The 21,657-nt window shown below is 39.0% G+C and overlaps 1 protein-coding gene across 2 annotated transcripts; it reads right to left on the reverse strand.

Annotated features, from left to right (window-relative positions):
• Positions 1-2,536: 2,536 nt before the first annotated feature.
• Positions 2,537-21,319, reverse strand: TMIGD1 (transmembrane and immunoglobulin domain containing 1). 2 transcript variants are annotated; one of them, XM_089683051.1, is made up of 6 exons: positions 21,251-21,319; positions 19,743-19,812; positions 15,771-16,049; positions 15,383-15,661; positions 13,592-13,698; positions 2,537-2,954 (listed from the first exon to the last, which is right to left on the reverse strand). In XM_089683051.1, the coding sequence occupies exons 2-6, from the start codon at positions 19,795-19,797 to the stop codon at positions 2,922-2,924; spliced, it is 753 nt and encodes a 250-aa protein (XP_089539177.1). In that variant the 5' UTR covers positions 19,798-19,812; positions 21,251-21,319; the 3' UTR covers positions 2,537-2,921. The 2 variants fall into 2 exon arrangements, with proteins under 2 accessions (XP_089539177.1, XP_089539178.1); XM_089683052.1 differs by having other exon boundaries at positions 21,238-21,296.
• Between the last annotated feature and the right edge of the window lie 338 nt (positions 21,320-21,657).

Here is a 21,657-nt window from a genome sequence, read left to right on the forward strand (position 1 = left end):
CATCTATAAATACATCAGTGGTTCATATAGTGAATTCTGTGTAGAGCTATTCACCCTGAGGTCATCACAGAACACAAGGGGGCACTCTTTACATCTGGAGGACAAGAAATGTAATCTCCAAACACAGAAAGGTTTCTTCACAGTGAGAGTTGTGAAAATGTGGAATAGACTCCTTCATGAGTTGGTTCTGGCCAGCTCAGTCGATTGCTTAAAAAAAGGCCTGGATTCTTTCTTGGATACACAGAATATAACTGGATACTAACATTTATAGGTAAAGTTGGTCCAGGGAATATCCGATTGCCTCTCGGGGGGATTTTTTTCCCAGCAGGAGCAAATTTCTATCATGCTTTGCTGAGGAGGTTTTTTGCCTTCCTCTGGATCAACTGTGGGTATAAAGTGAGGAACAGAAGTATTTGAACAACCTGTGATTTTGCAAGTTCTCCCATTAGAAATCATGGAGGGGTCTGAAATTCACATTGTAGGTGCATTCCCACTCTGAGAAACAGAATTTAAAAACAAATTCAGGAAATCACATTGTATGATTTTTAAAGAATTTACAGTATTTGTCTTGCACTGCTGAGCATAAGTATTTGAACGCCTAAGAAACAGCAAGAATTCTGGCTCTCAAAGACCTGTTACTGTGCCTTTAAAAAGTCCACCTCTACTCCACTCATTAATCTAACTTAGTAGCACCTGTCTGAGCTCTTTAAAGACACCTGTCCACCCCACAGTAAGTCAGATGCCAACTACTACCATGGGCAAGACCAAAGAGCTGTCAAAAGACACCAGAGACAAAATCGTGAACCTCCACAAGGCTGGAAAGGGCTACGGGGCACTTGCCAAGCAGCTTGGTGAAAATAGATCAACTGTTGGAGCAATTGTTAGAAAATGGAAGAGGCTAAAGACGACTGTCAGTCTCCCTCGGACTGGGGCTCCATGCAAGATCTCACATCGTGGGGTATCACTGATGATAAGAAAGGTGAGGAATCAGCCCAGAACTACAAGGGAGGAGCTGGTCAATGACATGAAGAGAGCTGGGACCACAGTTTCAAAGGTCACTGTCGGTAGAACACTACGCCGTCATGGTTTCAAATCATGCATTGCACGGAAGGTTCCCCTGCTCAAGTCATCACATGTCCAGGCTTGTCTGAAGTTTGCCAATGACCATCCGGATGATCCAGAGGAGGCGAGGGAGAAAGTCATGTGGTCAGATGAGACCAAAGTTGAACTTTTTGGTCTAAACTTCACTCGTCGTGTTTGGAGGAAAAAGAAGGATGAGTTGCATCCCAAGAACACCATCCCTACTGTGAAGCATGGGGGTGGTAACATCATGCTTTGGGGGTGCTTTTCTGCAAAGGGGACAGGATGACTGCACTGTATTAAGGAGAGGATGAATGGGGCCATTTATTGTGAGATTTTTAGCAACAACCTCCTTCCCTCAGTCATAGCATTGAAGATGGGTCGTGGCTGGGTCTTCCAACATGACAACGACCCGAAGCACACAGCCAGGATAACCAAGGAGTGGCTCCGTAAGAAGCATATCAAGGTTCTGGAGTGGCCTAGCCAGTCTCCAGACCTAAATCCAATAGAACATCTTTGGAGGGAGCTGAAACTCCATGTTGTTCAGTGACAGCCCCGAAACCTGACAGATCTAGAGGAGATCTGTGTGGAGGAGTGGGCCAAAATCCCTGTTGCAGTGTGTGCAAACCTGGTCAAGAACTACAGGAAACGTTTGACCTCTATAATTGCAAACAAAGGCTTCTGTACCAAATATTAGCACTGATTTTCTCAGGTGTTCAAATACTTATGTTCAGCACTGCAAGACAAATAAATTCTTTAAAAATCATACAATGTGATTTCCTGATTTTTATTTTTTTAAATTCTGTCTCTCAGAGTGGGAATGCAGCTACAATGTGAATTTCAGACCCCTCCATGATTTCTAAGTAGGAGAACTTGCAAAATCGCAGGGTGTTCAAATACTTCTGTTCCTCACTGTAGGATTATAACTTTTTTTTTCCTATGATTGAACTGGATGGACTTTTTTCAGCCTGACTAACTATGTAACGAAAAATAAGAAACACAGTAAAATAGATCCTCTGCACCCATTAACAATAGATCCCCCAGCAACAATATACAGGCTCAGCAACAATAGATCTCAGCAACAATAGACCCCCAGCAACAATAGTTTGCCTCCACAACAGCAGACCTCCCAGCAACAATAGATGCTCCCACAACAAGAGACCCCTCGTCAATACCACCGCAGCAACAACAGATCTCCCAGCAGCCAGCATCAATAGACCACTCCCTCAACAATAGGTCCCTCCGATCAACATAGGACCTCCCCCTAGCAACAATAGATCCCCACCAGCAACAATAGACCTCCACACAAAAGTAGATTTGCTCCAGTGACAAGAGATCCCCCAGCAGCCAGCAACAATAGACCCTACAGCACACCCCAGCAATCCTTTACCATTAAATACATTCAGTGCTGGAGGTGCTGGAACTGTGTTTCCCCACATTTTAGCTGAAAAAAAAGCCCTGGTCATACTTTAATGCAAGTGGTAATCAAGTACATTGGAAGTACACCGATGGTTTGGATGGTTTTCAAATGGTTTCGGCAAGTCATCTTCAGAGTTGATTGGGTGGCGATACACCAGTTACAAGTTCCATACCAAGGGTGCTCTGCATTCAAGATTATGTTTTACAGTAATTTCTACAGATCAGACAGGAGGTCACTCCTTGGTTTAACCAGTCTTTGTTGGAAGGTCTTATAAACACTAGAAGACAGGAATGATGCTGAGTAAAGAAAGACAAAGAGCCCATATGGAAATATTTGGCTGTGCTCTTTAGAGGAGTTCCCATCACCAGGTAATACGTTGTATGACTAGCTGTATGGATCAATGTAACATCGCAATCATCGCTTACATTGCTGTGCTATGTCCAATTTTCATACACTGTAAAAGAGAAAATGCTGAATTTAGTTGTGGAATGTGCAAAAATGAATTTCATTCCTTTATAGGACCCAGGTGTTAATTATCGAAAGTAAGTACAAAGATCAGTAAACTATAGGAACCAATCAAAAATCAGCTTTTAATCAGACAAAATCCAATCTATAGCAAGTTACTTTGACTTAACACAATACATTACCTTTTGCATAAGACTGTGTTATATAATAAAACTTAAAAAATGGTACATCACAAAGGCAGACATGATAGGTTGGCTTACTAAAAATATTGAACGAAACAAGCAAATCGCATTAAATACATAAAAGTGCAAAACTGTAAAGGGGCACCTGATGATGTTACCTGTGATGAAATGCATAGGGTGGAGCCAAGCACACATGCTACTACGCATGCGTGAATGGCCAGCGACCACTTTGGAAACTGGAAAATTTGGGGAGGTTTTGCCAATCAATGGCTAATGATGTTTGCTTACATGTGAGTGCAACCATACTTTAAATATATGTTGTGATTATGGTTTGATACTCTGTGGAGCGTTCTTTCTTTGCATGTTTTCCACTACAAGTCCAAGCCTTATCCTGAATGGTTTAGCTACCCTATTTAAGGTCCATTGTGTGGAAGATCCTTATCTGCTGTTTTGGTGATCTGGAGGAGGATTCGAATGACTGGCTTTCTGGATTGTTTAACCACTTCCCGACCGGCCGTTGTATATAAGCGGCCGGACGGTGGCACTGCAGGGTCGGGTGGCCGTCTATAAACAGCCTCCCCGCACCCTGCTTGTGCGCGCTCCCTGGGAGCGCGCAGCACCGCGATCCGGTGCCCGCTGTGTCCTCCGGACACAGTGAAACACCAATCGTCGGACGGGACCTCTGTACGAGGTCCCGATCATGTGATCACTGATTGGCGAATCAGTGATCACATGCAAAGTAGTAAGCAAGATGTCACTTGTGACATCATTGCTTACTATGTGTGAAATCTGTGAATGATCACAGAGGTCACATGGTACAAGGCTATTCACAAAAGCCTTGTACGATGTGACAAGCTGTGAGCAATCACAGCTCACTCTGTGTGCATTCCTGCACTCATTGAGAAATACAGAGAGAAAGAGAAATGATTGCTTTTACATCCTATATGGGTGTAAAAGCAATCAGTGTAAAAAAAAAAAATCTTTATCACCCCCCACAAGTAGTACAGTGTCACCATGGTGACACTGTACTGCTAGGGTGACAGTATGTAAAAAAAAAAAATAAAAATAAAAAATAATAATATAAAAAAATAAAATAAAAATGTAAAAAAAATGTTTAAAAATTATAGTTTTTGCTTATAAACTAATTTTGGTTTTTTTTTTTTTTTTACTAAAAAAATAATGGAATAAATTTTGGCTAAGATTTATGATGAAATATTATTTATTTGCAAAATTTTATAAAAAAAACACTTTTTTAAAAAACATTTCATTTACATAGCAAAAAAAATACAAATCCCAGTGGTGAATAAATACCACCAAAATAAAGCTTTATCTATCTAAAAAAAATGGTAAAAAATTCATTTGGGTACAGTGTTGCATGACCGTGCAATTGTCATTCAAAGTGTGATAGCGCTAAAAGCTGAAAATTGCCCTGGTCTGGAAAAGGGTAAAAGTGTCCGGTCTGGAAGTGGTTAACAAAGCGCAATTGACCACTCTTACCAGGGGGTCATGCCTTTCTAGTAAGCCTTCTGTAGTAGTGGTTGGTGACACCACAAATGTCCTCACATTTCTTTTGTTTCATCACAGCCTCTGGTACTTTACTTTTCTTTTATTTCTGGATGGACTATTCCTGTTGATTAGAGAACTAACTCTGGCTCATCAAGGGACATGTCAGACCTCTGCAGACAGACCACTGCTTCCACACAGAGAGAAAATGTTCTTCTCAAAAGCATGATGGCAGGGGATATGCTATTCTACTCATTCTGTGGCTATGTTTCAAAGGAAACAAACTGTAGGACCATGTACACCTTTTTGTTTTGATGTCCCTGAAATGCATCAAGTTGATTTCAACCTAAATTTAGTTGGGATTTAATCCTTTAATTACTTAAATATCCCCTGTCATTTCTTATCCTTCAAAGGTGCCCCTTCCCCTCACTGTAACATTGCTGTCAGAGCACTGCTGGATGCCACCATCTTGTCTTTTATGTCAGAGGTCTCTGCAGCCTTGAACCTGTCTATCACCTGGATCTAGGGCATGCATGGCACAATCTGACAGAATGCGTGTTCATGACAATGACACAGTGGCTGTTGCTCTTCGCAAAGCCAGCACCTTGGCGAAGGAAAGGCATGATTTGTAAGTACATTTATGGCACTTTTCCCTGCTGAAATTGGTTGTGAAAAGTCAGAGGTGGTAACAGGATCTCATTAAAGAGAAGACTGACACGTGGAATTATGGTGCAATGTCCTTCTATATTTTCCACCCATAATATAACAATATTTATTGTGTAAACTCTATAATTACTTGTCATTACAGCAGTCTCATCAAAATAAAACATTCTGACTGCTGTACATAGGTGGAATCTATCACCAGTAGAACTTGGCAAAACTTCAATTACTCAGCCGAAAAAAGGTCATTTAATAGCCAAAGGTAAAACCTCTATTCCTGCAACTGTTCCTGGAATATTTTTTTTTAGACAACTGGAATCAAAGTGCATTAAAAGAAATTACGCTATTATTTTTGAAAGTATTTAGTACTACAATGTTTTAGAAAGGTTGCTTGCTTTTATGTGTTATATTTCCTGAACTACAGTCTGTTGTTTACTTGTTGTTTATGGTAGTAGAAAATAGCCTATTTTTGAACAAGAGCAATTGTATTGGGCAGAGCCAATTCTCCCGCCCAACTGAAATCCACTCAAGCATGCCTGAGGGATAAAGATCTGGTAGTTTGATTGTTTTGTCTGCCTCTATATTTCCAATGTTCCCCAATGTGATCCAGAAGATAAGTTTGGAGGTCAGATTGTTATATTTGTCAGTCCCAGTGCCCTAAATTGGGTTGGGCATTCCATTGTGAGTATAAAAATACATCCTATTTTGGAAGAATTTCCATTATACCTCTTTACCCTTTCTCTCTTCCTTACATCACCTTTCTTATTTTAGTTCACTCTTTGGTTTTACCCACTGCCTCCCATTTTTTTCTTTAATAACATTGCCTTATAGTTCTCTTCAGTTTTACGCCACCCCTGTCCATTATATCCCAACTTCATATTTTTCCCTTTCTGCCACTTAAAGTGATATTAAAAGGCTAGAATTTGTTATACTTGCCTGCTCTGTGCAATGGTTTTGTACTGAGCAGCACCGATCCTCCTCTTCTCGGGTCCCCCGTTGGTGCACTGGGCTCCTCTCCCCTGGCTCAGGTATGTATTTAGGGGGGGGGGGGCAGCTGCAAGGGAAGCTGCATGCAGAAGGATTTTTTCCCCTTGTACAAACCTTCTGCCTTTACAACCACTTTAAAGCTCAAAATAAAAATCCCTACAGATTTAGTCACATCACTTACCTGTAATGAAGGATGTCCCACACAGTACAGACAGCTGGATCCTAGTGAAATTTTTACTGCAGGGATTCCAAGAAAAAATCAAAACCAGCGCTCAGCTCTTTGTGCTAAAGAGGGACATGGTGTCTGTCACTCACTGAGGTACAGCCCTCTAAAGATCGGGGAATCTTGATGCTAACAAAAGAAAACAAAAAGAGGGGGTGCACACTCCTTGTGCATTACCATGATAAAAAGGAATTTATTAGAAAACCACAAATGCATACTCACAAACCAAAGGTGTTAAAAACAGATGCAAAGAACCAAACACGTCAGTCCCAGATAGTGGGGGCCCTTCAATGGGTAAAACTAACGCATTTCGGGAGTAATACTCCCTTCCTCAGGGAGCTATGAGGAAGGGAGTACGACTCCTGAAATGCATTAGCCTTACCTATTGAAGGACCCCCACTATCTGGGACTGACGTGTTTGGTTCTTTGCATCTGTTTTTAACACCTTTGGTTTGTGAGTATGCATTTGCTGTTTTCTAATAATTTCCTTTTTATCACAGTAATGCGTGAGGAGTGTGCGCCCCCTCTTTTAGTTTTCTTTTACTGTAGGGATGCCTGTCCTGAGAAAAGTTCTTCTATTGATTACCCTACCTGTAACATGATCTGTAACACAATCTTGTTCAGAGGGAGAGAGACCTCCCTCTCGCCTGAAGAATATTCTACAATCTTCATGTTGTCCTACAAATCATCAACCAGTAATAGATACCAGGCATTGGGTTTCAAAATTGTGACTCGGTGATATCATACCCTGATCACATTGCATGCTATTTACCCCTTAGTACCAGAGATTTGTTGGATTTGTAGATCAGTGTCGGGTGACATATTACACATCTTTTGGTCTTGCTTTATTTTTCAGGTCCATACAATCATTCAGAAATTCACTGACTACTCAGTACCAAAAACATCTACCTTTTTGTCTTTCATTATAATACAATTCTAATCAAAACTTACATGTAGTTATTGTAGTGTGTTCATCCATGCCTGCATCATGGAAGTCTGCATCTGCCCCATATGGTGAATCTGACAAGCTCCTTCAAGGGAACTGATGACAAGTTATGGTCTCCCTGGTATGACTGGAATTAATACTCCTTCACAGAGGAGTTCAAATATGTTATGGAGGGTTGAATTCTATTCAGTTGGACTCTTTTAATGCTGTTTCCTGGCTTTATCTGTCTCCAACTTTTCTTCATCTTGTCTATATGCTTCCGTCTAATTTTCTCTTCTGACTTCTTTCAAGCTAGGGGCCCACAGCGATCTTCTGTCTGGTGTACCGTCTTACAATACCTTCCTTCCCCTGGCTGCCCTCCCACCCATCCAACATAACTTTTCCTGCCTTTGATTGCTCTCCCATCTTGTTGTTTGTTAGTCCCTCTTGTTTTATCCACAGACTCCTATACCAGTTTTTCCTTTGGGTCTCCATTCTGTCATTATGGCCTCCTTTGCCCTAGTACAATGGTAAACTGATGACTTTTTCCTGCACTTCTACCATATTGATACCTCTCCTTTGACTTAGGTTACTGAGCCTTTTTGATTGCCTACAGATATTGTTACATAATACACTACTACAACTTTTGATGATGGTAAAAATTTTAGTTTTACTTTGTAACATTCTAATATAATGTTTTGCTTCACATGTGTGATGATACTCTCCTGCTTAGTACCATCTATCATGGGCATTGTGATTTCCTACTGTGGTACTGTCAGTACTAAAATAGTCAAAAAAGAATGCGTTACAATGTTAGTTGCCATGTAAATATGAAGGAATAATAATATATTGTATTTTTCTAAGAGCTCAAAGTTTATTTTTACATGCCTTCAATCGCAAGTCATTATATTAGACCAGGGACCCATTCCTTTAAATGTTTATTTGAAAAACAAAAAAAGTATATGTACAGTATCGTTTAAAAAAAATATGAAAAAAGCATGAATTTAAAGAATGTGTAAAGTTAAAAAAAATAATAAATTTCACAAGTCTTTTATTCCCATTTTCACTCCCACTTTCATTTTGTTTTCCCATCCATAATCAAGGGACCTCTAAACTGAAAAAGAACAAATCTGACCCTGATCTAGGGGAATCCCTGGAGCCACAACAGTTTTAATGTATTTTTTACCTCCCTTTCACATGACAGTACCTCCCCTCTGTCTTCTAGAACTCCTCCTGTCAATACTGCAGCTGATATCACTGTAATCAAGCACTAGAAATGTTACAGTATTTAGGGAGATGATACATTTCATGTAATATTCTATCTCTCTTGTACCTGTTCTTTGCACTTCTTTGCATCTCTTCCCAAACTGTATTTAAAATTGTGTTAAAAAAGAACAAAGTCTAAGTTATCTGTACTTGCTGCTATTAGAAGTAGTGACATCAACATGTGAGAAATGTGACATGGACATCCAGGCTTTAAAAATAGGATTTTAAACATTAACTTTATTGGTGTAAATGTACTGAACATTCCAATGTTTATAGCAGTCAGCGATTTATTACCAAATATGACTCCCCTGCTGCATATGCTAGTTTTATTACAAAATATTCCAGGTTTATAAAAAACCTCCTGTATAATATCATATATTTAGTGTGTGTATATATATATATATATATATATATATTCTTTTACTTTTAAATACACATCATATAATATAATCTTCCTGAGAACTGTTAATGTACACCTTTCAGTTGCAGTTCCTCTTCATCAACCTAGATCAGTCATTCTCAACTAGAGTTTCTCCAAAGTTAGCTAAGGGTTCCCTGAGCTGTGGCTAATTGACCTCCCATCTGATGGTGCCTGCATGGTTCTGGGCCCAGCACCATTTGGCACAGCCAACGGCATAATGCCAATAGACTTTCTGGCTACCTGTATATATGACATTCTGATCACCACTGTAAGGAGAGCATTCTTTCCACTAAACAATAATGAATTCATTTTAGCTGGAGTTCCCTGAAACCTGAACATTTGTTTTACGAGTTCCTCTGGATAAATAGGCTTGCCTGGATAATGACTATGGGAAAAAGCACAAGGTATCAGAATTGCTTTTTCTCCTTCTAAAAACATCTATAGATAGAGCTCAGCCAATGGACATATACAGTAATGTGAAAATTATGTGACTGCGCTGAGTTCTGAAAAAATCCAAACAAATTGTGAACCATAAAACAAAAGAAACAGTGAAACAATAGCCACACTCAAAAATACCAATATACAATTGTGTTCAAAATAATAGCAGTCAGACATCACTAACCTGATCAATCACTGATCACTGTTTTTGGTAGAAATTATATTTCTACATGGCAAATAATTTACTAGCAGGTGTAGTAGAGTAATAGAAATCCAACAGACCCAACAGTCATGACATGCATGCTGCTGATTCTGTGTCATTGAATCACTAATTGAAAGGGGCATGTTCAAAATAATAGCAGTGTGGAGTTCTATTAGTGAGGTCATTCATTCTTTGAAAAACAGGTGGCAATTATTGCCCTTATTTAAGGAAGGAAGGCAGCAAATGTTGTACATGCTGATTACAGTCACATTTCTCTCTGAAATTCTGAGGAAAATGGGTTGTTCCAGACATTGTTCAGAAGAACAGCGTACCTTGATTAAAAAGTTGATTGGAGAGGGGAAAACATATAAAGAAGTGCAGAAAATGATAGGCTGCTCATGTAAAATAATCGCAAATGCTTTAAAATGGCAACCAAAACCTGAAAGACATGGAAGAAAGCGAAAAACTACCATTCGAATGGATAGAAGAATAGCCAAAATGGCAAGGACTCAGCCAACAATCAGCTCCAGGAAGATGAAAGAAGGTGTAAAGTTCCCTGTGAGTACTGTTATAATTAGAAGACGCCTATGTAAAGCCAAGCTATCTGCAAGAAGCCCCCGCAAAGTCCCACTGTTGAAAAAAAGACGTGCTGGAGAGGTTACAATTTGCCAATGAGCACATTGACTGGCCTAAAGAGAAATGGCGCAACATTTTGTGGACTGATGAAAGTAAGATTGTTCTTTTTGGGTCTAGTGGCCGGAGACAGTTTGTCAGACGACCCCCAAACACTGAATTCAGGCCACAGTACACTGTGAAGACAGTGAAGCATGGTTGCGCAAGCATCATGATATGGGGATGTTTCTCATACTACGGTGTTGGGCCTATTTATCGCATACCAGGGATCATGGATCAGTTTGAATACATCAGAATACTTGAAGAGGTCATGCTGTCTTATGCTGAAGAGGAAATGCCCTTGAAATGGGTGTTCCAACAAGACAACCACCCCAAACACACCAGTAAACGTGCAACATCTTGGTTCCAGACCAACAAGATTGATGTTATGGAGTGGCCAGCCCAATCCCCAGATCTTAATCCAATAGAAAACTTGTGGGGTGACATCAAAAATGCAGTTTCTGAGGCAAAACCAAGAAATAGAGAAGAACTGTGGAATGTAGTCCAATCATCCTGGGCTGGAATACCTGTTCACAGGTGCCAGAAGTTGGTTGACTCCATGCATCACAGATGTACAGCAGTTCTCAGAAACAGTGCTTATACAACTAAATATTAATTGAAGATTTTGCTTTCCTTTGAATCACTTAAACATTTTTCAGTTTATATAGTGAATGTTTGAGTTTGTAAAGAAGAATACAAACACTGCTATTTTTTTGAACAGTGTAATATTCACTTTTCTTCATTTTTTTTTAGAGGAACAACACAAATTTGATATATTTTTCTTCATGTTTTGATTTGGAATAGAATGTGTAGTGTTCCCAATGCATTTGTGTGTATGGAAATAAAAGCTATTAGGATTTTGAACTTTATTCACTTTTTTCAACACACTGCTATTATTTTGAACACAACTGTAAATACTCATTAAGTGATATCCAGTTGTTGCGCTATTGATAAAAAATATACTAATCGTGAGTCACTTATACTTTTGTAGAGATGTGCTGGTTGCTTTGAATATTAAACAGCAGTTGCAAAGCATTTTTTTTCTTTTCCCTCTTTGTGAGTGACAGACAGGGAAAGCAGGACTGTGCTCTGATTGGTGGTTGCTACAGCTGAGAAGGATCCACCCATAGCAGCACTGTTGCAGCTGGACTTATGATTGGCTGTGGAGGAAGAGAGGAAAAAGGAAGAAGAAGACATGTGGAGAAGAGACATTTTGGGGGGACCGCATGGAGCAAGGGCTCCTGGTGTAAAGTCACAAGAGACTCACTCTCTGTGCTGCTAGAGCCCATGGGCTGGGCTGGGAGTGTGTAGCAGAGGAATTGTTGCAGGAGGACAGTGTGCAAACCAAGGATTGTCCTTCTTGACACTCAGGATTACAGCCACTCAAGTGCATGTGTCTCTCAAAGTCTGGAGCTGCTGGAAGAGAGAGGATTTCTACTACTGTCTAATGCTATCTAAAGGACAATCTAGAAACAGTGAGTACTCTGTGATGAAAGGGGATTTTGATATTGCTGCATTTGTTGTTCATCTCTGGAGAATGGTCATGAGAAAGCCTGCTCTCTAATTCTCAGAGTGACACAGATCTTGGAAAGCCAAAGCTGCTCAGAGAGAACCCTGGCTCTGTATATTACTGGTTTGTCTCCTCAAGACTTGTGCTGTGGCTGAAGAGTGTGTTTAGTTCCAAGTCCTCACATTCAAGCTTGCTGCACTGAATATACCGAGCAAGTATCAGTATATCAGGATTTCACCTGTATGGTAAAGATTTTGTTGAAGTGTTATTTTTCTATTGCAATGTTCACTGGAAGATTCTGCTTAAAGGAGACTGTGCTATCCTGCTACCCCTGAATTACAAATACTCTCCCATGCAGAGAGTGAGCGCTCTTCCATTGATTAAAGGGCTCCATCGTTGACAGACTTTAAGTTTCATTCCACTGGCCAGTGCTTAGGTAGGACATTTCTATAGTCTCTATTTCACTACACACATGGAGGATTATTGTGGACACGGCTGTTCATCATAATCAGAATTTTGTCATCAAAAGACTTTTTCATTGTTTGATGATTCACGTATTTTGACTTCATAATATTATTGGTAGGAGCACATTTAAAGTATAAGTGACTCACTATTAATATATTTTTTTATCAATAGCGCAACAACAAGTGGACATATACAGTACATGCAATCTACACTGAATGATTGGGACCACTTGCTGCTCACTCTTTCTGCCATGAACTAACCTGTTTTTAAAAAGTGCTAATAATATTTCTAGCAATTGGGGAGATTTACTAAAACTGGAGCAAACACAATCTGATGCAGCTGTGCATGGTAGTCAAACAGCTTCTAACTTTACTGAAAATATATATAAGTAAGCACTTCTGAACAAAAGTTGCTAGCACCAAAAAAGTGACACACCAACCTTATAAATGGTACAGAAAAAAGAATAGTGCAGTTCTAAATGATAAAATTACCTTACATATAAAAAAATCAACAATACATAATGTGTGCAAAGCAAATCACTCCCAATCACATATGAACTGATATTCAAATATTGATCAAAAAGTGATAACAAAATAAATGAAATGAAAAAGTCCAATCAAAACAGTGTATATCCAAATTCATATAGTGTCCAAAACATTGTATAGCGAAAGAGATGACCAAAAATCTTCTTCCCCGTACCACCAGCTATGTGCGCTCCTCTACCTATATGCACTCACCAGAAGGCTAAAATACAAATGCTTGCATCATAGCAGACGTAGATTCCAGCATCCCAGTCCCTGATCACCTGTTCAAAAGTCCTAAATGGAAAGGAGTTCACACCACAGAGCCCAAACATAAGTATATAGTGTAGTATATTTTGTTAAAAGCTCTGTTAAACGAAGCTAAAAACAATCACATGGATGCATCAAACAAACAATCACTTCCGATTTACAGAGATGGCCGCCATTCCGAGTACCGGAACGGGCGGCATGACGTCAACTTCAGCTTGTTTGATTAAGCTTTGACAGTAAAACCTGGAAGCTGATTGGTTTCTATGCAGAGCTGCACCAGATTTTGCACTCTCCAGTTTGAGTAACTCTCCCCTAATGTGTGTTTCCTAATTATTGTCAAATAACTAAAATAAAGGGTAATAAAGTGTTTAAAGAATTTACCTGTTTAAATATTTTCTTTCGCCGTGCAAACAATCCAAAGGAAATGATAAGGGCTGCTACCACCACTGCACCAGCGATTGCTTCCACTGGAAGTCCAGGCTGTCTCTCTATGAATGTGAAACAATACTCCACTTAGAAGCACGAAAATATGTTCATTCCTTTCACCTTATATATAGAAGCAACTTAACCTGAAATAAAGCACTGTCAACAAAAAACAGAAACCAATATACCCCCAAAACAAATTAAACCCCAAACTACCAACCCCGGAAACAAAAGCCTTTTCATATTTTTTTTAAGGAAGGCCTTGTAGCAAAAACAATTTAAAAAATGGGGACAGCTTCTACAAGTGATCGTTAACCTCAAGTCAGCCATAAAGTAAAATGAAAGACAAAGTTTTCATTATTAAAAAACAAAAAAGGCAGCAAAGGGGCTGATTGACCAAAGAGCTAACAATCAGAATTAAAGTACAATTTCCTAACTCGCCCTAATTTTTCCCTTTGCAGTTTGTCAGCTTTTAGTTCCCTGAAACTGTGGCTGCTCTGTGCTCCTCTTTCATATTGAGGGGATTAACCTAACCAAAAGCCCCTCATTGGCCACATCCAAGCCTGCTGGTCCAAAGGCCATGGTACATTATTTATTTATTTATTTCAGGTACTTATATAGCGCTATCAATTTATGCAGCGCTTTACATATATATATATATATATATATATTGAACATTGCAGTAAATGGGTCGTGGGTTCGATTCCCGGCCATGGCACCTCCTGCGTGGAGTTTGCATGTTCTCCCTGTGCTTGCGTGGGTTTCCTCCGGGTACTCCGTTTTCCTCCCACACTCCAAAGACATGCTGGTAGGTTAATTGGATCCTGTCTAAACTGGCCCTAATATGTGTATGTATGAATGTGAGTTAGGGACCTTAGATTGTACACCCCTTGAGGGTTAGGGACTGATGTGAATGTACAATATATATGTAAAGCACTGCGTAAATTGACAGCGCTATAGAAGTACCTGAAATAAATAAATAAAGTCAGGATCCACCCCAAAGTCTGGAGTGGCACCTGGCTCAGCATCTTAACGAGCCACTGAGAGCCTGAGCCAGCCACTCCCTCCCCCTCCATAACCCAGTGCACCAGTGAGCATGGGGGGCAGAGCAGACAGTGGTGACTGACAGTCACCACTCTCTGCTCACAGTGCTGGTGAGAACTCAGCGGTCATGTGATCACACTTAGAGCCGTCAGGGAACAGATGCAGCATCGGACCGATGCTGCATCCGCCTAGGTAAGTATAAATGGAGGAAAAAAAATAAAACCATACTTCTCTTTTTAGGGAAGCCTTTGCCTAAAAACTAATAAACTAAGGTCCAAATTTTATTTATAAGCTGAAACTCTGCAATGTGTCTTTAGATTGTATGTATTCCCATAACATTGATCCTATGTTGTTGGCTTCTTTACTTTAAGGCACAGTGCACCTATCCTTTTTGCCCCCTTGTCCTGACTTAAGAAAACCTTACCACCCCCTGCAAAGATGCACATTTATCGTATGGCTGCATCTGCAGCGTTTCTTTACACCCTAAGTACACAGTAAGTACTGTATTTGGGGGAAGGGGGGGATTCTACTGCTACTGGGACATTTTTTTACCTTGTGAAATAAACATCCTGTCTTTAGAACCATTTTAAGCTGACCTTTCCTTTTGCAGGGCTAGTCTTGGCCCTAATAAATCCCTTTGCATTATTACAGATGTGTTGGTGGGTGTCAGGTTCAGTTCAGGGTGGGTCCCCATTGGGATCTTACCTCCAACTATCAGCTCAAATCGTAATGTAGTTTCATTTCCACTGGAAGTAACTGCTACGCAGGTGTAATTAGCTGTGTCTGACATTTCTGCCTTCGTGATGATGAGTGTCCAAGTGTTGCTGCTCATATGTTGTTCAAAGCGGGATGGAAAAGCCACAATGCTGCCATTTTGTCTCCATGACATTACAGCTGCTGGGTTGGCCTTGAATCCACAAGTGATTTGGACTTTTTCACCTGCTTGTGTAATAATCTTTGTATCTCCGGACAAGATGGGCTCAACTGAAAAAGAGAGATGTTAACTCCTTCTTCACCAATATGCAATAGGTAATAATTAGTGGTTCTTTAAACAAAGACTTTTACAATAATTAACTGTAGAGACTTCACTTACACAAGACATTTAGCTGTACAGACCGTTTAATTGTCATGTCATTCTTCAATAGACAGGTAAAGCTTACTCCATGGTCATCAGGTGCTACTGCTGGCAGACATATTGTGCTGGAGTTCAGGCTGTTTTCAGGTTTTATATCTACTTGTTGGGTTCCACGGTACCAAATCAAGGTTTCAGCATTAGAATTGTTGATGACATTGCAGTTGATTGTTTTTGACTGATTGACTTTGAGATCAAAACGGTTATCAAAACCAAAGCCATTTAATAGCAGCTGAAGTGCTGCAAAAAAACAAAACAAAACATAAAATTACTGATAATACCATAAAAGAAACCTGTCCTGAAAGATTTATGTATTCCTTCCAACAAGATTTTATCACATAGGAAGTGGAGAGAAATTTATAACAGCAACACAACAAACTTTGTTGTAGTAGAGTAGAGCAAAGCAAGAAAGATGTTTATTTCTGTCGATGACCCTGTTGTGGATTTACCCTCACTGACCATTGTTACTGGACAGAAAGTGAGGGAAAAATGTCCATAATGGAGCTCCAGATAGTTATAAAAGGTTCTAACCTGTTTTCCAATATTTAAAAAAAAAACTGGGCTTGACATAACCTTTAGTGTTATTCATGCAGTCAGAACAAGTTCCTTTATACTGTTTCTCTGATATAAAACATACATATAATCAAGTTAAAAAACATGAAATATTATACTAATCTACAAATATGCACATTTACTTCACTTGAGATAAATATGTCTATGGAAGAAGGTCAGAACCAAATACTCTTCAGTATCTTATTTGAATCCAATGCCACATAAGAGAAAAGCATGGATCCAGTGACAGGACAAGTAATGGCTTTGATTAACTGTTTTGGGTATCAACTTCTGGTTCAGGAGTTCGTCCAAACACTGGATGCTTAGCCTGACAGGACTGAACATCATATATAGTAGTGGGTTTTTATCTCCATACTATATATGACAGTTTCCCTCTTCTGTCAATGGTTGTTAAGGAAGTGGCAGGAGTTGGCAGCTGATGTGTCCATAGCAACCAGTGACATCTCCTGGCTCTATTTATTTACTGGCTGGGAATCCCAGGCCATGTGGCGGGGGATAGTTTAATTTAAAAAATAGTGTCAGATTTCCTCCATATTTCATATTAGGCCCTTCAGCTTTGGTATATATTTTAAGGAAGAACCCTTGTAAAAAATCAAGAAAAGGCATGAGGTCTCCCAAAAATCATATGAGGCCCTTTTCTGGCTGGCTGGGAAAGTAAGGAGCTACCAAAACCAGAACCATACCAGGTCAAAAACCTTCAACATGCGGGGAGGGTATCTTGTCAGGGAAGACCTTCCCAGCAAAGCTCCTTATCCCCATGTAGATGGGAATAAGGGCCATGTAACCACAATCTGTCTCTCTGACCCACTGTCACTGGGAGAGGAAGGAAGGAATTAAATCTGACAAAGCTTGTAACCATCCCATATACTATTCAAAGACAAAAGACGGTTTAGCTTCAATATATGCATACAGTTTATGACCGTATTTTCAGAATGACTCCTATGTGTAATATGTAGCAGGAGTCACGGTGCTTAGAAAATAAAAGCTTTTTATAGACAAAGTACAATGGTTTAGGTATCTCCTCCAGTGTGACACAGAAGACAGTTGAACTACAGCAAAATGGTGGTAAGGGCTGTCACTACTATGGAGGACGTTATGAACCGTTAGGTACACAATAGTAATACTATACCTTACGAGGAGGAGGAGGGTCCCTTTGAGAACATACACGTGCATGTTACGCATCAGAGAGGAGCCTACATGCTGATGTCACACCACCAAGGCTCTGCATGGTCCGGTGGCCAGTCATGTAAGTTCGGCCGCTTTGTTCTTTATGTACTACGCTTTGATTTTTATTGCTATGTGAATAAATTACTACACTATATACATATCCTTGGGCTCCGTATGTGAGCGTTTTTATTAAGGTGCATCTTCTACACTTTCTGCTGGAGTCCACCACAAGGAAGGAGGGAAGGAGGCCATCACAGATCTTATTTTGGGAGTATGTTTGCCAGATTTCTGGTGAGTGCATAAGGGTGAAGGTCCCACAGAAGAGGTGTCACCACTGGATTGTTGTCACTGATTTTCATGTTCAACAATCAAAGGACTTTATTATTTATTAGTCACTTTGAACTATTCACTCTTTGGTGCTTATTGACGTATGTTACTACTATTACTATTGTATACCTTATGGTTCATAATGTTATCACATGATTCACTAGTATTTTGTGATTGCATATTGCTATATACAATTTACATGCAGCATTTTTTTAGCACTGCACATTCATTTCTTTTTCACTTCCAAGCGCTCACTATACCCTGTTTGTTTACTACTATGGAGGAATTTATTTAATTTGGTTCATGTTATTGGGATACTGCAGCTTTCCAGCCAATGCATTTTGTTGGTTACCACCCATGGTAGACTCCCTAAGTGAAGTTCTCACACATCTAGCATCCAATACTACTCAATCAGAAGAAGGCAGGAATATCACTGAACTTGAGATCATACCCTTTAGCCTTGGGTTGCATTTTAGTAAGCACAACATCCGCTTATCCCCTAAATACATTTTGAGAGGTAGAGAGAATAGGAGCAAGGTTTTCTTTTTGTAAAGTGACTAGCAGTAGGTGGAGCTGTGGAAACTATAAAGCTGTATTAACAAAGATGATTGTTATCAGCGTGTCTCTGTTCCTAGGGTATAGAGGAAAGTCATTAAAGCATTCTACACCGCAGTGATGACATCTGAATTAAAGCTGTTCCAACAAACACCTATCATCTTACTTCAAAGTCTATGTCCAGCCAAAATAAAAGTTTTAGAATTTTTAAATATAGTGGGAAAAGGTTAGAACCCTCCTTAGGCTTAAACATCTATATGTTTTATAAACGTTGGAAGATTTTCCAGGGTACAATGCCCAGATTACATGTTATAAGCATTATGACCAAGCAGTAATCAAATGACATAAAACAAAGAAACAGTTGGTGCTCTGTTAGCATACTCAGAGAAGACTGAATGGCGATATAAGATAATAAAGCGGTTAAACTTACTGCAAGGTATATATATTTTTTTTAGGCAGAGTAGGGAAAAGTTAGAAACCTGTAAGCTTTCTATTGCTGTCTGCTGCCATTACCAATTTTTCATCACTTCTTGTTCATTGAAACTTGTCAGCAGTACAAGAAATGAAGATAAAACTGTTAAATGCAGTTCCGAATGCAGTAAATTACAACAGGGATTTCAACTTATTGTCACACTATCAGAAACAAAAAAAAAAGTTTGGCATGAGCATACACTAAAGGAATAATAAGAACTGAGCATTTGTATGTGACACAGGATCTCTATATTTTTAGTAAAATGCGTTATAGTGAACATTTTATTTTAGTTTTCTTCCACCTTGGCTTATTGCCCAACAAAAGGTTTCTCAGTTCCATCAAACATAAAAAAGAGAGCTTGCAAATAATTAAGGGTGTTCAGAGATATATTTGTATTTTCTTGCTCACTTGACACAGTGAAGACCCATATTCTTTTCAGAAGGATTAACATTATCATCACACTTGCATGGAAACTCCCTAAAATAATTATATACCCATCCAGCCACTGAGACAATCACTTCTATGACACAGAGGGTCCCAATTAGGACATATCAATTTAAATTAGAATTCACCTTTAATGCAAAACATTCCAATATTCCACTTTGCACTAGATACAAACCTCACCCCAATTCTCTGGAATACCCCTAAAGTTCCTTATCGAAATGGAAATGTTCTATCTTGTAAAAGTCACATTTACACAGCTGATTTAGAAAGGGAAATGTTTGGCCTTATACATTTATAAACTCCAGATTACTACTCATATCACCAGTATTAAAATCTAGCACCAGCTGTCATCATATATTGTTACAATCACTGATTTTGCAGTGCGGATTACCCACCTCTTACTTGATAGACGAGAACAGAAAACACAGTTAATACCAGCAGATATCTCATTGTTGTTAACAAGTGCTAGAAGAGAGAAAAAACAAATCAATACATCAGCTTTGGTTTCCTTTCACACAAAAACAACTGTAAAAGAAAACAAAATAAGTTTGATGCTAAAAATTATATATGGGGGCACTAAAAAGGGTTGAGTAGCTGCTGTGTGCACCACATTTCTGGTTCAGAGAAATTGCATCCAAATGTTTTTGTACATTAGGAGAATTTGGCCTTTTGTCTCTTTTCCAGGTTGCAATTTGCTTATTATTTTTCTTCACTTTATATTATTATTTCCACATTTTCTTGAATTGTGCCCTATTTATAAAGAGAGGTGCATGGGCTTGAGATATGATGTAGCAAACCTAATTACTTGTAATACAGCCACTCCTTATTTGCAGATTTTTAAGGAATTTTTCAGCTATGTTAGCATTATTTACTAAAATTATGTTTTTTTTTCTGATTTTATCACACTTTTATTCAAAATTTTAAAGACTGGGTTCTACTTAAAACTCAAAAAGACAGAAGGATCATAAGGGTCTACTTTCACAGTCTGTATTCATACTGAAAATCAAAATCAAGCAAGCTTTTGTCCTTCTGCTCCAGGAGAGATTTTTGTCCTCCCTGAGCTCACCTTAGTACACCTGCGTTACCGTTTGACAGGTATACTGCCCCAGTTAAACTCCCCACCTGCCATTGTCCTAGGAGCGGGTCATGCCGCTTAGAGCCAGAATCGAGAGCCCCTCAGTTCATAAATGTGCTGGAAAACAGCTAGCATAAATGCTCCCAGGAGGGCCTTACATTAAAATGGAGTACAAATTTCACTATTGCACCCAATATGACATTTTCAGAAATTAATTTTTCTGTTTTAAGTAGAGTAGCACTGTGTTTTATTCTGTCAGGTAGTAAAAGGTCACTAGGACTCCTATAGAGTAATTGTATCTTAATGCCAATGTGGCCAACTCTCCCCTTTTTTATCATGGCATAGTAACAAATCGGTATAACTTAGCGAATTACCAAGGCCCCATCAAATTATGGTGCCTGAGTTGGATTTTACAGATCAATTAAACATTTTTCAGTTCAAAACATTGTACATATTAAAAAAAAACACAAGACTGAAAAGATCAATTTCAAAATTTAAGGACTAAAACAATTTTGTATATCTTTGTTATGAATAGTTTCAAAATCTATCTAGGAAGCCCAATAATATGACCAGTTAATTAAACTAAAGCAAAAGCTGTTTATTATGACATTTTCTTAGATATTACCTGTACAGTTTCTTGGGCCAATAATGTTGAAGGTCCAAGTATATTTCTATTTTCCTACATTAAAACATTCCACAAAGGTTTTACATGACATGTATTTCCCAGGCCTTCTGGAAAAGACATTCTACAGCCCTAGAATCATCTACAATAAAAAGAGAAGCAACCAAATAATTTATAAAATTAAATCTCTTACTGTTGAAAATTACCTGGGGCTTCTTTGATGAGCTATCTCCACAATGTCAGCAGGTTTGTGTTCTTTGGTGCTGTTCTTATTCCCTCTAAACTCTATATTGACTTCAGGGTCAACGCCTGAGAAGTTACAGGTCAAGGTCTACCCTGTTTTATGGGCTCTGAGTAAATGTAAAACCACTCTCGAGAGGAACATTCTGCATTGTTGAGCATAGACAAGCTCGTTTCTGGTCTATTTAATGGCTTTGGGTGAGGCCTCAAAGTGACTATGAATTTCAAAGATTTCTGACATCTAGAATTGTTTCCGTGCCATTCACCCCTGTAAATTTGCTCAAGGTTCTAAAAGTTTTCTCTGTAGTCTCAGAAGAAAATATTTGTATGAAAACAACCTATCACTAATACTAAATCCCCAATACTTGGAAAA

Source organism: Staurois parvus, unplaced genomic scaffold, assembly GCF_062004578.1.
Source record: "Staurois parvus isolate SC_StPar_1 unplaced genomic scaffold, SC_StPar_1.0 ptg000299l, whole genome shotgun sequence".
Classification (NCBI taxonomy): Eukaryota; Metazoa; Chordata; class Amphibia; order Anura; family Ranidae; genus Staurois; species Staurois parvus.